The 17430-nt window shown below is 46.6% G+C and overlaps 1 protein-coding gene across 10 annotated transcripts in view; it reads right to left on the reverse strand.

The window, feature by feature from the left end:
* The window catches only part of RUSC2 (RUN and SH3 domain containing 2), a 52592-nt gene that overhangs the window by 14139 nt on the left and 21023 nt on the right, over positions 1–17430 (reverse strand). For 9 of the 10 annotated variants that reach the window (XM_040089486.2, XM_040089482.2, XM_058424043.1 and 6 more), the window contains one exon: positions 1210–3285. In XM_040089486.2, the coding sequence (XP_039945420.1) occupies positions 1210–3178 (1969 nt within the window). In that variant the 5' untranslated portion in view covers positions 3179–3285. The remainder of the gene's footprint in view (positions 1–1209; positions 3286–17430) is intronic. The other variant, XM_040089491.2, reaches the window with a different exon arrangement.

Genomic DNA, 17430 nt, shown 5'->3' on the forward strand with positions numbered 1-17430 from the left:
ACAATGCTGGAGAAATGGCCATGATGCCTTAAGTTTTAGCTTTCGTGTTTTTCAGATTCTGTGCTACCTAGGGGTGTAGTTCTGAGCCTCATATCAAGTGTTAGTAAGCTCTCTTCGCAAAGTAGGTAGACCAAACTAATCCTCTTCCAGCTTGGGACCAAGGACAACTGTTACAAGCTTCAGGCCCAAAAGCACTGAAGAGAAAAAACAAGAAGGATGGGACTTCATAATCGGCAGCTGTAATTGGACAATTAACCCCAATATGCAAATAGACCAAACCTTATAAAAGTGTGAGACCTCATGACCAGTTGTCCATTTTGTGACCATTTTGGGTCCATCCTGGGGATAGCCCTGGCCAGGCTCCTGTACTGCCCAAGGTGTATCCTTAAAGGACTTTCAGTAAATAGCTGCTTTATTCTCTTAGCTCTGTTTAGTCTCTGTTCCAGGTCAGCCTTCCCAAGGCATCAGCCATACTTCAAAAGGGAGTGTCACACAGCTTCCTCATGAGGACAAGTGACAGCAGTATCAAGGTGGAAAACAACTCACATATCACAGGCTTCCCTACAGAGGTAGCTGTGGCAGTGACTCTCCATGGGAAGGTTTGCTGCAATCCACAGCACTGTGGAGGATATGACCAGGATATTGCAGCAGAGTCTTACAGACTAGACTCTGCAGGACTCACACTGTTAAGTCTTAGCAGAAACTGTGTGCTTCCTGGACCTGCATGGAAAGGAGACTTCTGGCTATGCCTCTTCCCTTTCCACCTCTGCCCCACCCTTTTTTTCTCCAAAAATGAAAGGCTGTGACTATAACTCTGCTGAGCATCTTCACATCTCCATCTTAGGAGCTAAGGGCAGGTGATTCTCATGGACAAGCACAGTAAATACCCTGGAAAAGATACAACCCTTCAAGCTGCACAGACTCTCTCAGTATTAATACCATGTCCTTGCTGACACGACATGACAGGTTTGAACAAAACCTCAGGAGGCTGTAGAAACACAAGGACAAGACACTTGCACTGATATGAGACTGAAAGGCTTTTGTGACAAAGCACAGCAAGGCTTTGTCCCAGGGACTGGCAGACCAGGAACCAAACTGCCCCGGCACTGGTCTCTCCTATCACCATGCAGGTTTCCCTGCTGCTTCCCTCATATCCCAACAAGCTGCCTTCCTTTTTACTTCTCCCTTCTGCCTAGTTTGGCTCCTTACCGTCTGCTTGGGCTCTAACATCTTTCTGTCCGTGGCCACTGGCAGAGCCACCTGAGAAGCTGGCATCTGCCTCCGTCAGCAGGGAGAGAGAGGCTTGCTCACCTGCCCCATGCCCACTGGGGACCTTCTCACTGGAGATCGAGTCTTTGGTGGAACACAGAGCCTGGCTGTCCCCAAAAGCATGATTCAAACAGAAGCCCTCGCAGCTCCGGTTCAGGCCATGGATGAAGGGCATGGGTGGAAGACTCTGGCTGCGCCGAGCTTTTTCTTCAAGGAAGGCTGGGCAATCCCGCTGAGTCTCAGGAATAGGAGAGAACTCCAGGGAAGAATCACCACTAGAGCGGAAGGGTGGGGACGTGCCGTTCTTTTTCCGTCCTTTAGCCAGTTCAGCGAACGATGTCACCCTCTTGGGGGGAGAGCTCTGAATGGGTATTGCTGGACTTTCACTCAGCTTGACTGGACAGCTCACCATGCGCTCCAAGGAGCCCAGCCTGCTGCCAGGACTCCTGTCCAGGTTCTGATCATAGCTCCTGGAGCGCTGCCGGCTTGCGTTGAGGTTCGGTGGTGATACGTTGACATACACCTGACCCTCAATCGTGTTCTGGCTGGATTCTCCCTTTGGCTCCTCTTCACTGCACTCTACATTGCTGCCCTCTTGTCTCAGGTCGGGCCTTCTGAACAGATAGTATTCTGTGGGCTGGGCAGGGCTACCCTTGGTCTGGTCTTCTGAGCAGCTAGTTATGGAAGACCCTGCAGGGCTGGGGGATGACTGGGAAGACAAGTCACATGTGACTAACTTATAGTAATTCTGAGTAGCCACAACAAGCCGTGCTTGGCTCTGGAAGCAGGCAGTGAGGTCTGAGCTCTCTGATGTGCAAGGCTCACAGTGGAGGTGGTAGGAGTTGCAGTTAGCATCAAGGACAGGTGAGGAGGAGTGTTGACACCCACACACCTTCCCCGAACTTTCTGGGTTATGCGACTCGCAAGACATCTTGGATTCAGTGGGTGATGAATGTAAATCCAGGTAAAAGGCTCCTGTGTCTGAGTGGCTGCAGAAGGAAGAGTCACAGGACAGGTTAGCTGAATTCAGGTTGGACTGAGACTGACCATTCATTTTGTTGTAGAGAGCACTGAAGTTCACCAGGACCCCATCAGAACTGTTGCAAGAAGAGTCACTGATGTAACCCATCTGTTGGTCAATCACTTCAGACTGACTTGATGAACTGTAGCAGCGACAGTGCTGGATCTCTGAGCTGGAACAACTGCATGTCCTGTGCAGGGCATCCTGATTCCTCAGCGGTTCACCTGTGTTCTGGTTCCACTCCTGGTCACCACTGTCGAAGGAGAAGTTGGAGGAGCTGCCACGATGGCAGCTGCATTCATCCAGCTCCATGCGTTCCGTGGCCTGATGGCACCTGTTCGCATTGTTCCTCTTCTGGATGTCGTCGCTGCTGAGTTTGTCCTCTTGCCCGTCCACCACACCGGACCGGCTGGCCATGTTCCAGGATTTCACAATGTGGCTGGAGTCGTGGAGGTGGAAAGGGGGCAAGGCCAGATCCTGCAGACTGAAGGGAGGTTTGCCATCGATGAGTGAGTTGTGAAGGTGGAAAGATTTTTGACCCAAGTCATCCCCAAAAATACTGAGGTCGTCATCCTCACTCAACAGGAAAGGGTTGTGTCGCTTACTGACGCTAGGGACAATCAGATCCCTTGCTTTTCTTTCTTTGTTGTCTGACGCCTCTGCTGAGGTTTCAGAGGTCTGGAGAAAGCTGCTGTACACCAAGGAGTCAGTCTGTGAGAGGTCTCTGTCTGGAAGGGCGGAGGTCCGTGTAGTGCTGAGCTCTGGCTGGCAGAAGGGGTTGGTCCTTTTGCTCATGGAACAGCACTGTCTATCGGGGACCTGGCAATGCACCAGGGGAATGTGATGGACAATCAGCGTCTCACCAGTCAGTTTGGGTGGACTATCCATGGTGAGGAATACTCTTCAGGGCATCAGTGAAGCTGGTACCACCCATAAACAGGTAGGGCTGCACATGAGAGGCAGGGAGGACACTTCTCATGAGGGAATTCAGATACCTACAGAGAGACAAAATCACAAAGGAAGTCACCTCTCGGGAAAGGCAGTGACTATTTAAAGCGTCCTTGAATTGACTGAAGATTTCATGTGTTTACAAGGATCAAACGGACTGGTTCCTTGTTAGCACAAGTACCTGAGCACAAGGTGATTCTTCTGGGAAATAAACCACCACAATGTAAAACAGACACATCACGCTCCATGCAGGTTCCTGGGATAACACTTGTGATTCCACATGACCCCTCTCAAAGTTATCTGAAGAGAGTAACTGATTTCAGTCAAGTGGCCAAAGGGCTGTACAGGACTTCGGCCAGACAAAGACCTCACTGCAGATGGCACTGTGTGCTCACAGGAAAACAGCACAGGGTCTGAAGTGAAGCACTGCACTCCAGTGAGAGCAGTCTAACTCCTCACACTGGACTGAACATCTTTGCTTCCTTTTAGATACACTGAACTTTCCTTCACGAACCAAACATGGCAAGGTCTTGCAACATACACACACACACATCCAGAAGAGACTGGAAAGCAGGAGCAGACTGGAACAGAAGAGCAACAACAGTCATTCCTCTCCAAATCCAGGAGATCCCATGAAGTCCTGAGCCCTTTTAATGGCGCCAGTGAAATATGCCAAAGTATGCAACTACTTGTGTACACAAGGGTCTCTCCAGTGAAAAGAAGTATATGACTTCAGTGGGGCCATGGGGAGCCACTAGGATTGGTCAAACAGGTCCCATACGCCACACGGGCTTTTGCTGACCTTTTGCTGATGGTGAAATCTCACCTCAAACTAGTCCCTACTGTCATCTGGAAGGGGATCGCATCCCTCTGCCACCTTATCTGCGGCATTTGCCTGCTTATTACCTGCTGCAGTTTACTACAACATGATTGCCGCAGTCCCAGGAGCCATAGAGGCAGGGCACCGCACAGGCAGGACACGAAGAGCCCCACCCTCCCTGTGTTCAGTCAATAGCAAGTTCTTATAGAGCCAGAGGAATAACAAAATGGTTTGGGCTAAAGGAATCTTAAAAAACATCTTGTTCCAACCCTCCTGCCATGGACAGGGATACCTTTCCTAGGACAAGGTTGCTCAAAGCCCTATCCAACCTGGCATTAAGTACTCCCAGGGATGGGGCATCAACAATTTCTCTGAGTAATCCATTCCAGTGCATCTCCACCCTCACAATAAAGAATTTCTTCTTAATATCTAATCTAAACATGCCATCTTTCAGTTTAAAGCTTTTTCACCTTGTTCCATCACTCTCTGATTGTGTCAAAAGTCTCTCTTCATCTTTCTTATAGATGTTCACCAACGTTTGACATGGGAGAGCAAAGGACAAATCCATTTCTCCCTCCTCACCTAACCCAGAGGTGCAGCCTACAAGTACCCCCAGCACATGTCTGGAAGGGGTACTCCCCTTGCCTTCCTTCCTACAGATCAGCTAATCCAACACAGACAAGTGCATGGGCAGGCAGCTAAGGCAGCAAGGAGAGGGAGAAACCACGAAAGACAGCAGTGACCCAGGATGAGTCTGAGAGATTAAAATATGACCTAACGCTCTCACAGATCTTGCACTTGTTCTGAAAGCCTTGGCCCAAGCACACTCAGTCAGCATTACTGACCCCTAACGCATCCAGGCATTCTCAGTGATCACTGCACCCTGAAAATTGCATCCTGCAATCCTGCTCCGGACTCCAGGGCCCCCACCACTCACCTTCAGACTCCAGAAAGTGGTATTTACAGTGGCTTTTGCCTACCTTAGCCCAGCATTTGTGACTGTGGGGTGATAATGGATTTGGAGCAGACCTACATCTAGGGGCATGGGAGGGAAAGTGAGAAATGTCGATTAAATGAAGCTAGAACAAGAGCGTGAGCAATGAGACAGCTACATAGGAACACCAGGAACTTCACTTCTTTCAGTCTCAAGGTGTAAGAATAGCAATTAGAAGATCATAAAAACAATCAAAAGAAGTACTCTCCTCCCATGCACACTAGTGCTTCTCACAGACACAGGATGATGCTGGCTGGCAATAAAAATACAAAGATGGAAAGAGAGCTATTGTTTGCAGTAAACACCCAATAATGCAAAAGTTAATGCTAACACCAGTGTCAGAGAACAGACAGACGAGACCTACATGGCTGGGACACTCACTTACATGTCTGCTCCTCCTGGGATGTTCCATCCAGGTTTAGGCTCTGAAGAAGAGAGATCACCTGGACCACTTGGACCAGGTGGTGGACATCCAGCTGGACTACTAATTGTGCAACCTATAAACTCTCCTCACCTGTAGGCTCCCTAAAACCTCTATGAGCCTTTACACCACCTTCAGTGACTTCTCTGTCTTACAAGCCTTTGGCTCCTTTCCCATGGCTGCTGCCACAGAGGCTGATCTCTACTCAGCCCAGATCCTGGGGAGCAGATTTTCTTCATCAAGGATTCCTAAGATCCCACTGCTCAAGAGGCACTGTGGATAACAGCAGCTTCTGACCCTGAGCCTAGAGCACACACACATACACACTCTAGCTGAAGTGGTGTTTGTGCCCCAATTTGGACCTTGTGCACCACTGATGCCACAGCAGGAACTCTTAGTTTATCTGAGTTTATTTCTATTGAACTCAGCAGACACTTATCCTGTCTTTCTGCCCCCACCTCAGAAGCATTTTGGGTAAAAAATTGGTTCCCCAGTGCCACTCATGTAGCCCATCCCACTTTTGTTACTTCTCTTGCATCTGACTGTAATGCTCAGATCACATTTCTCCACCAGACTTTGTTGTACTTCAAGTGCTGCCACAATGCAACCACCTGAAAAGCATCATTTTGAGGATACCGGCAATGATGGGCAGCACACTTGACTGCTGAAGCACCAGCCTCTGCCGCCTCTGGGAAATGGCTGCGTGCAGCGGGCTCCCAGCATCAGCATCCATCTGCTGACAAGCCCTGATGAGCAGCACACAATTCACGTCAGCACAGAAGCTGCTGTGGGAGGACGAGGCTTGCACACACACACTTTGACATTTGACTGCAAAATGTCAGAGCTGACATGCAGCCATTTTCCCATCTGCCTCTCTGGTGCTCTGGCTGCAACAAGCAGCTCTGCCCAGTGCTCTGGCTCCAGCAGCAGCACGGGCTCCTGTCATGGGTTAGTACAGTTTGGTTTTTTAGTTATAGAAGAATGTAGAATAATTCTCCAGGTCAGGACCTAGGAATTGCTTTGGAAAAGACAGAGACCCATCAGTGAGTTAGTTGGAATATTGGCATCTGTTCTGACCACTGAAAATTACTAGCTGCTACTTTGGGAAGTACCATATAAAACCCCTTGATTTCCTGTAGGTGGGTCCTTTTTCTTCTTTCCTTTGCCCAGAGAGAGACAGGTAACATAGAGCTGGGCCTGCTGCTCCCCTTTTTGGGGGGAGCTGGCCTGAGCCCTGGCCGGATTCCATCGGCTCCCGGGTTGGGGTGGGGAAGGAGAGGTTGCTGCTTTACAACAACTACTTTCTCCAAACTTCCCTGGAGCAGGGAGAGATCTCTGCCGGGCCCCTGAAAAGAGCTATGGGCACCATTTCGGCCGAGGCCACCCCAATTTACACCAAGGGGTGGGCTGAGAAGGCATTTATGATCCTGCCTGGGTTTTTTTGTGATTCCAGACTGCCCGGGTGCTCTGATCTCTGATGTTTCTGTGAGTTCTTCCTCCTCACCAGCGCGGCCTGGAACATCTAACACCTCGAGCTACAGAGAGAGAGACAAAAACTCTGGCAGATTTAACTCTTTCTTAGCAACATGAAGCTTCCAGAGCTTGGCCCTTCTCTGAGAGGGCAGAAAAAGGCAGAGTGAACATAAAGAACAACAGCATGAAGTCAGTAGAGCAAGAGTGAAAAGATTATTGGGACAGAGGGTTGAAGAGTTGGTTGTTCCATTCTTACTTGAGCCATAGAAATGAACTCTGTATTTAAATCATTCCTTTAAATCATAAGAGAAATATGCATTTAAGGAGATGATAGTTTTAATTTGTGTGTAGATTTGAGCAAAGGTGTTTGTGATGGACTAAGTAATATTAATCCTATAAAATGCTTGAACGGAGATAAAGATGAGAAGCCCCCTGCGCCAGTGAAGAAGTGAGAAGATATCGCTGTACCTTGAGGTGAAGAATCCTTTGCTTTAGAGTTATTCATCTTTAAAAAGTGACACCCCAGTATGCAAAAGTCTAAGATCTATGACCCATAAGCAGCTTGGGAAACTGCTCATGGGAGGGTCACAAAGGCAGGTTTCTCCGGGTGGTTGTTTTTGTGACAGTTTAAAACCCACAAGAGAACTGTTCTCAATTGTCAGTGGGATCATTCCGTTTTAGGGGGTTTTTTTCCAACTTTCTTTTTTTTCTATTCTTTTAGTGTATGTTAATAAAACTGTTTGTTAATTTTAAGGTTGAGCCTGCTTTGTTTTTCTCTGAGTCTCTCTCCCACAGAAAGAGTAAGTACCAAGACCAAAATTTAGTAAACGTGAAACCACTACCGCTCCCCACTACCGCTCCCCACATGGGCTGGGATTCACTGGCCACCAGAGATGCTGCAGCAGACAGATGCCCATCCTATCTGCACCCATGAACCTGCTCCCACCATCAGGCTGAGGTGCAGGATCATAGGTGACATGCAGACATCTCCTGCTGGGAGACATTCTGATGGCTTCTCTGGGCATAGGCATGACATCTTGTGCCGTAGCTACTCCTTTTCTCTCCCTTGCAACCTCTCCTGGCTTCCCTCAGACTTAGGGGCGCAGGGAGGTAGGCAATGGCACTCCCAGCACAAGGATTATTCAGTTTCCAACACCAGAGCATCCTCCTTGGCCACGCAATTAGTTGACTCTTCCTTATTCTGGAAGACTGTAGAAGTATCCTTCCTCTTCCTACTCAGGGTCTGCTACGCTAGGATTGACAGTGCGGAATAAAATACAGCAAGCAGAGTTTCAGATTTTGCTGGTTTTGATCAGCTCTTCATAAAGTCCTCACTCCCCTTTTGCAACTGGAAATTTACAGACGTGGATAGGCAGTTCATACCTGAACATTTTTTGCCAGATCATTTAATTCTCCTCATCGTTACGCTGAATCCTGCTCAATGCTACACACATAAGAGCAAACACAGCATCCAGTACTGATTCCTGCCTAGAACAGCATGTAATGGCAACACAAGGCAGGGAGACATGCGGGGAGCGCCACAACTCTGGGCACGTCTGCACATCAGCCATTTTATTTTCAAATGTCGTAAATTTTGCCTTCTCCATACTGACACCATCTGCTGCAACATGGCAGATACGGGTTGTTCGTTCAGGGAGCTCTTCCTTGAGGTGCTAAGGGTTACCCAGAGGTGGTGAGGGTGATAGTGTAGATGCTGCCTTCCAAACAAGAAAATACAGAGCAGAGGAATGGCTTTTTGTGAGACGCCCACATTCGGTATGGAATTGCTCGTGAATGATTGTACCCCCATGGAAATAAATATATACAATGAAAACAGCTTAACCACAACAAAGCTCTAGGTAAAAAGCAGCTGAGTGCAGACCAAGAAAGAGTTGTTTAGCACTGATCTGGGAACGGCCTATCACGTCATGTCTAAGCTTTAGAGAGGAGGCAGTATGCTGCAGGTAACAGGCGCATGCAGAATACTTTGGGGTCTGCACTCCGTGCCTTTCAAGTCCTAGTGACCACTACACAGAGGCCCCTCAAATCCCTCTCCTGTCACACCCCTAAGACTGAGGGCAGTGTGCCAATTCAAAGGTGCTCAGTGCTGCTTCATGGCTCCTCTGCCTCGGTACAAACTCCTGCCTCTGCAGCACTGCTGAGAAAGAGGCAGAAGCAACCAGACCCAGCTGCAACTGCCTCCAAAGGCTGACGAGTTATGCGTGGTGGCTGCACACCTCCAGGCATACTCTGATATTTGCTATGGCTCCAGCCACGATTTCGGAGTTCTAGAGCTGAACCCTTAATACTCTGTGCTGCTCAGTGCTGTCCCCTGCACACACAGGGGGCGATGGCACTCAGCTCACAGTAACACAGGCTTCCTCATAAAAAGTAATGCACTGGAGGAGGCACGCAGAGATATGAGAGATAAATGTGATCTTAATGTAAAAAGACCGCATATAGAGCGCAGAGGATGAGGAAGCAGGCACAACTTCATCAGAACTGTCAGCTGGAAGCATTGCTGGTTTCTGGAGGATGGCTTTTCTGAACAGATTATTGTTTCTACAAACTTCAGCCACTTCATCCATGAAATTGAGCGTCCAAAGGAAACCTTTAACTGTGAGGGTTATTGCTGACTCCTCCTGTATGGTTATGGTTTCACTGCCATCATCACCTTCCCCAGACAGACTAAAATTCATCATGTCATTCAAGGGTGAAATATGCAAAAATAGGGTTAAAAACTAGGCATTCAGTTTCACAGAATAAACAGAAAAAAAATCTTTTGTATTAGAGCTCTTGTTCTTTGAAGGTTGTTGCACGTGAACCCCTGACTCCTACAGTGTGTTTGCATTAACATGTCTGAAGAAACCACACAGCCCTACAAAACAAGCACCAGCAGAAATGCTGCAAAAAGCAACTGTTTGTGTGATCTTGCAGACAAAGGCACAATACAGACATCTCCTCTTTGCTCCAGGGGGAGAGATATTTTCAGTTTACTCCCGGTATGTCTACCTCCAGGCAAAAGGGCTGAGAGATTAATCCAAACTGAAAGCCACCCTTCAGACAGCATGGGGGATCTCAGGTCCCACTGTATTCAGCACCAATACTGCAATTCAGCCCTGACCCAGCTCTGCCACTCCAAAAGCTGACAGAAAGATTCAGCCCCGACCCAGCTCTGCCACTCCAAAAGCTGACAGAAAGCACTGGATGGTTTAGAACAAAAATTTATTAGGAAAATTCCAGAAAACTGGAGGGTATTCAGGGAGCAGCATCAGAGAAGAGGATGAGTGGTTCAGGGTGAGTGGCCTGGGGATGGGTCTGAACCATGGGAATGTGTAAGCAGAGGGTGGAGGTGAGGAAGCCTGTAAGTTGTTGCAGGATGAGTCTAGTTAGTGGTATTTGTTTGGACACCTGTTTCTTTCTTGCTAGCTAATACATCTCTGTCAAATTCACACCTTCCTTAAATGGTTTATTAAATCATCCAGTGTGTTTAATGGGTGAAAAAAAAAAAAAAAAAAAAAAAAAGGTGTAAAAGGAAATGCTAATTGTTTGACTCATCCTAAACCTCCAGCTCTCCTTCCCTGCTTCAGGGGACAGGGAGCATAGTCAGGGTGGTCTGCATGCTCCCAGGATGAATATTCCAGCATTTTACATATAAAGGGAGATGCAGAAAAATACAAAGACTAAATACTTCCTAAACTTCTACCTCTGCTCAGGCTGACTCCTCTTGGGCTGCTGTGCAGTGATTCCTGAAAAGACCACTTCCCTTTTTCTTTCCACAAAGCCCTGCCTTGGCCCGGGCTTTTTCCAGTGGTTTTCAGGACAGCCCAACTAAGCCCATGATTAATGTATCACTACATCCCAGAACTATATAGGATTATGATGTGTTCCAAATGGAAACCACAGCACGTGATGGTCAGTCACAGTCCTTGTGCTTGCTGGCAGAAGGGAGCTGTATGGGCCAGGGGCTATTAGTACACACAGAACTAAGCCATGGGTATAGTGTGTGTATTCCTGATGATCACATAAGCAGCGTGAGGCAGGTACTGCCTCCCAGGCAGAGGACAAGAAGCCCCAGCTGCTCTGTGCATTTAGAGTTACACAAGACATCAGAAATAGCTCAAGCAGCAGACCTATACCTGCTAGCACAGGAGCTGGGACAGTGACCGAACCAGTTTCTTCCATTTCTGCGCTCCCTTGCTCTGTGACTCATCATCTGGCATGTGGCACTCGGCAAGAGCCATTTACAGGCCATGACTCAGAGTATCCACTGAGGTGCTCTGGGATGGAACCTGCTCCTCCTCCTCCTCCTCCCTGCCCCAGCCCCCAGCACATATGCTCCTAATTACTTTATGCAAATCTGAAGAGAAGAAAAAGACTGATGTTTCTAGCTGTTCCTATCACATAGAAATTGCAGCTGAATTAAACTGCATGCACAGTAAATCCTTTCTTATCACAGACATTCTAGTAGCAGCAGCAGTAGCAGCAGGAGGGACTGTGTTTGTACAGCATCGTTTTGCCTGAACACTCTGAAAGCTTCCTGAAGATGTTACAACAGCAGAAATCACACGATTCCACTTTGAAGCATAGATCCGCCTGGTTGCTGGATCTTGGGTTTTGCAGGGTCACCAGAGCACTCAAGAACCCATACAGAAAGACAGAAAATCCTATTAGCATATGAAATTTCTGGTATTCAGTATTCGAAGATGCCAAGACTACCCCTCCCTAACAGCACAGCTTTGGTCAGGGCTTAGTGATCCTGGCCTAATGGGTGGCCTTCCCTGTCTATGGCAAGGGGGCTGGAACTAGGTGACCTTGAAGGTCTCTTCCAAGCCAAGCCACTGTATGATTCTATGATTTGCACAAAGCAGGGCTGTCAGCTGGCTGCCTCATCAACGTGCTCCTTCTACTCACCTGCCCAAATGAGGACCCCATGAACCAGCAGCTGCTGCTGAGTGGTGACAAAACCACAGCCATCAGCTGTGGGTAAACCCGAGTCAAAGCCAGCAGAAACCTGGACTGAGGGTTTTCACACCGCCTTCTATGCCTGGAATCTGCGAGCTCGAAGCTCTCCACCACAACAGCCGCAGGAGGCAGGGAATGGAGTGTTTGCCTGAGGGAGACAGGCATCAAACTCAGCTTAGCTTCAGGAATCAAGGCCAACTCTCTGACCTGTGCCTGCACAAGGTGGCAAAACTGCTCCCTAAGTCTGTCTTACAGGGCTACATGCAATGGTGAATGGGCAGCTGTTCTTATTTAGGTGTTCACTGCAGGGGTGAAGGCTCCTGAGATGACATCAAGAAGTGGGGAGGACACAATATTCTCAACAGCACTGGAGATTTCCGGTCTTCCTAGGGAACTGTAGCATCCATTAGGGATGGATGTAATTAGGGATTAGTAATTAGTAATTAGTAATTAGGGATTAGAACCACAGAATATGCTGAGTTGGAAGGGACCCATCAGGATTATCAAGTCAAACTCCTCGCTCTGCATAGAGCACCCCAAGAATCACACCACTGCAGGGAGAAAAGGCTTGAAAGTGGAAAATTTAGTGAGGTGGAAAACCAGAGTCATTTTCACTGAAGATGACCTGGCAGCTGAGAGATGCTAAGAATATTCAGTGCGCGAAACTTCATGTATCGTGTTTGCTTTGTGTTGTTTTCTGTCTGTCTCGAGAAATTGAATTTCTGTAGAAGACAACAGAAAGCTGTCAATGACTGAAACCCTGTTTTTCACATGCTTGGGACTCCCCACTGGGAGAAAGAACAGTAAGAAGCTTGGAGGTCAGAGAAAGTACAGAATTGTGAAGCACAGCACACGGGCCAGGCCCTTTGAGATGCAGAGGGCAGAGAACGGGCCCACGTGCTTTTGGTCCCAGCTAGGATGGAATCAGCTTGGCAGGGTATATGTCCCCATCTGTTTTTGAAACCTTCCAGACAGCAAGCGAGGTGATAAAGATAAATCTACTCTTTGCACTTCAGCTGTGGATTGTGGTCGCCTTGGTTACTTGCATCTGTCAGTTCACACAATCCTGCACCACCCTTTGGAAAGACCTCTCAAAGAGAAGTGACAAATCACTTGCATTGGATTTTCTTCCATAACCCTTACTGGAATCTGGCTTCAGGCAACACAGTGTTGGCCAGACCCTGGCAAAGCAGATGACCTACTTATCCAAAGCTTATGGGAGGATCATTCCGGGAGCAATCTTCATCTGCACAAAAAAAAGGACACGAGGCCAGCTCTGCCTCAAGTAGTCCTATATCCCCTACCACCTTCATGACTTAGGGAAAAAAGACAAGCTAAGGCCTAAAATGGACAAAGAAAGTCTGTCTTCACTGTGAACAAGATCTTGCTGCAGTACAGCTCAGCACATCCACATGGACTCCAGCCACTCAGTGGCTTCTCGTCTTCCCTTTTGCTTCCTTTCTGTGCAGATTAAAACTGGCATTGCACTTCTGTTCAGACTATGCATTGCAGGAATCACAACTGTAAAACAATCCCTGCAAGAACAAAAACTCTCCCTGCAAGACAAAAGCATAAGTGATCACTTAAGAAAGCCTGACAAGTAAGGAACTCAGCCTCAAGATAACTCAGCAAAAAGAGGGTGTAAAATGATGTTTACTGCCTCTTCAGCCCAGAGTGCCACATAGGTAGGAATCACTCACTATCAAATGAAAAACAAACATTTCTGAGGTGGCAGGTTACAGATGTCCAACCTCATGCAGCACAAAGGCAGAAACAACACACAGCAAAACTGGCTACAGGGGAGTCAAGTAAAACCACAGCCAGGCCAAGCTCTTGAAATAACAAAATATCTCCCCACTGTAAATAAAGCAGCTAGCAATGTCAAAAATCTATTTTCAGACTGGAAAACAGCAGTGCTGCAATGATCCGCTGCCACACCCCAGTGAACGGGAGAAGCAGTGAAGGTATGGCATTACCTAGGAGTGATGGACATAGATCTGCCAGGCAGCCTGAACGCCTGCATCTGCAAAGCTATATTAAATGATGCAATCCTACATGGAATTTAATGCACATTGCGTGCAAACAAATCAGGAGCACCAAAACCAGGCACAAACAGAACACGTCCCAGCAGCAGCCTGCTTTTACTCTATGTTCCTCCTCCACACTGCACATCTAAATGGTTTTTCAATCAGCAGCTGTGACCAACAGCTGATTCCCGCTCAGGCTGCAGGAGACTTTAACCCTTCCTAGCCCTAGGCTGTTCTACCAAGACCAGAAGAAATGCCTGGATACACAGGAAGACATTTTCTGTGTCTCCAAGGCAGGAATACACAATCATCTGGAGGCTGGCAACTCCCTGATTTGGGGATGATAGCATTGTACAAAGCAAAAAAGCTGAGTAGCCCAATAAAAGTGGCATCAAAGAAGTTAATACATTAAATTTATCCTGCCTTCTGAAAGACATTAAGACCACATATATATATATTATGATATATTATGTTATACTATTTACATGACCATATATAATAAATAGAAATACATTATTTGGATAATATATTAATACATGGATAGAAATATGATAATAACATTGATACCCAAATGCTTTTAGACCACAGGCTAGATTTTACAACTCCTTGAAGGCAGCTAGAGGAAAAGATTGTTGAGCACTCATATTTGAAAATGGAAATTGCCTGGTTACTGTTAAGATTGTGCATTTCAACAAACAGTTCCTCTGCAATCATGTCTGAGTCTCATTTCAGTGCGGGTAAAAAATAAAAAAGGCAGAATGATTCCTGGGATGACGAGACAAGAAATGTCTGATGTAGGAACAAATCCCAGGGCCATTGTGGGATTACCCAGTCACAAGGAGCCTCCTTCATTTGGGAGTAGTTTACATTGCAGAGCAGGTTTCATAACTGTCCATAGCAATTCAGGAGACTATACAATTATCCCTCAGTGTCCCTTTTGTTTTTTGAAATTCTTGCACATTTTTAGAGCTTGCAACTTCCTGAACCAATGCCTTCCACACCAAAAAATTACATACCACACTAGTAGTTATCTGTCAGTACTTTTGAATATAGTGGTATTTAACTTCATTATTTGTCCTTGAGCTAGGGCAGGCAGAGGATCATATTTTCTATGCCATTTGCCAGTCTTCAGTGCCAAGATTTTCATTCTGCTCATCTACAAGCATATTCCCAGATCCTTGGTCCAATTACCAACCTCTCTCCAAGTGTCCTCCTGATGTGTGTGTGTGTGTGCGTGTGTGTGTGTGTGTGTGTGTGTGTTCACATGGCTGGCAGCAAGCAGAACTCAAGAGGATCTGGATGAAACCACAGCGTCAGTTTATATAACAGAATATTTTCCATGCAGCAGAACTAACAAAAGGCAAGCCAGAATCTTAATAAAATACTTATGAAGCAGACCAGGCACTCCTAATGATTACACATACTTTCCTTCTGAGAGGGAAACATATCCCTTGTAGGGGCTGGCAACCCAAACCAAGCTCAGTTTGTAAAGCTCTATTCAGGACAGTTTATTTTAGGATATCACTCCACAAGTCAGCTCATGTGCTAATTAGGCTTGGAATGACTGGGCTCAACAGAGCATTAAGGGTAAACTAAATCTGATAACCCTGGATTAACCAAGGTCTGATGATGATGATGTTGGGCCACCTACTGACTAAAGGGGAAAGAAAAAAAGCAAAAAATAAGAGGCCAAACAGGGATGATCCTTGACTCTGTACTGGGAGAGCAGTCAGAGCTCCAGGAGACCCACCAAGCCGACTGAAAGGATGGCCCGGTAGGACAGCGCTTTGAGCAAACTGGTCTAGAAGAAAGTGCCCCTGCACATGCAGGGACACGGAATGAGATGAGAACTTCAGGGTCCTTTCCAACCTACGCTATCCTATGATTCTGTAAGCAGTCTGCTTTTTATCACTTCAAAGGTGTTTGAGAGAACTGAGGAGACATCTTAAGACTGCAGGCTCACAGATTTTTGCAGATAGGAGATGTTCACATTTGTACATCTTTCTTGAGGCTGTTTCATCCTTTCTGGACCATTAGTCTCAGAGAAGACATGTAGCTGAGACAAAAGTTTGCCGGTGTTAAGCCCTTGCACTGAGATGGGCCTTAACAAAACCACAAGGTTTTAAAACTCTGCAACTTCTGAACACGTACTATATAAATACACTGGGTAGTCTTATTCACAGGAATGCCAAGCCATTTGGGAATACTGCTGGGCTTTGAAGTTTGAAAGCAAGATTCACAGACTAATTAATCACAGTACATGAAAAGTATTCATATTATCACTTTCAAATAATCTGCCTTAATTTCCTGGAGTGCTTTCATGTTACAATCAGGGCACCTCATAAATCATTATTTTCTTTCTCTAGATTGTTCATCATTTCATATCACAAACCCTAGAGTTTCCCATTTACCTCAAGTAACCTCCATTTTTCCAATCTCTCCTCTTAGGAACACTTCCCAGGGACTTGTTCATTTCCTAGGCAGTTTCTCAATTTCCTCCAGTTATGCATCCATGCTTCTGAGCTGGGGTGACTAATTTCACACACTTTTCCAACTGGTAGTGGGATTGGAAGCTGTAAAATAATTTTCCATTCCACTTCTTATGTACCCTAACATCCATAGGTACATGCCTGCCAGACAACCTTCCTTATGACCACGGCGACAATCACTTACATTTTGCAATTTAATGACATCAGTTTAATGAGTTAGAATGCATTTAATCAGTTTAATCATCCAGAATCTGACAAAGTGTACTTTTGTGACCATCTTCTCTTACACATACTTACGTAACTTAGCATCAAGCTAAAAAATGTCAAGATTTACAACAAAACTAGCCTAGGAGAAATCAGGGCGCTTTTTTTTTTTTTTTTTTTTTTTTTTTTTAACATATCCGTTCTCTCAGGAAAAGGAGTTTCTTTTCCCTCATCTCTGGAGTGTGGGTTTTGGAGTTTGCTCTCTCAGGCTGCATAAATTCTCAGCATGTCAACATGCAACTTCTCTTTGAGAGCCTCAAGAGATAAAAGGATCCTCGAAGCCTTACTAGGGTCTGGGCTGAGGGGTATTTCTCCATAGTGAATTTGCCTCACTTAAGCAGTGGGATCTAGCGGCCCGCACCAAGAAAGAAGATTCCCCTTTCATTTTGACTTGTAGGCCGAGAGGTTGTTGTATTTCTTTTCAACCTCAACTCATGCCAAAGGGAAAGCAAAAACAAGGCATTGGACCAAAATCCTGGCTGTTGAACGTGCTCTGATAGAGCGCAGAATCACTCCTCAGTGCCTCTGAGACAATTACAAATGCATCAGTTCTGTTTGGGGTGTTTCTCTACCTCGGTGTACCAAATCATGTCACCAGCACCAAGCTTGGGAGAGATCAGGTTCCCAGAGACAGAAATATTCTATGGAGTCTCCAAAACTTTTGAAAGGTCACTGAGAAAACCAGAGATTACAGAAACCCCAGTGGATCAAAACTGACTCCCAGTGTCCCAACCAGACA

This window comes from Hirundo rustica, chromosome Z (assembly GCF_015227805.2).
Source record: "Hirundo rustica isolate bHirRus1 chromosome Z, bHirRus1.pri.v3, whole genome shotgun sequence".
NCBI classification, from domain to species: Eukaryota; Metazoa; Chordata; class Aves; order Passeriformes; family Hirundinidae; genus Hirundo; species Hirundo rustica.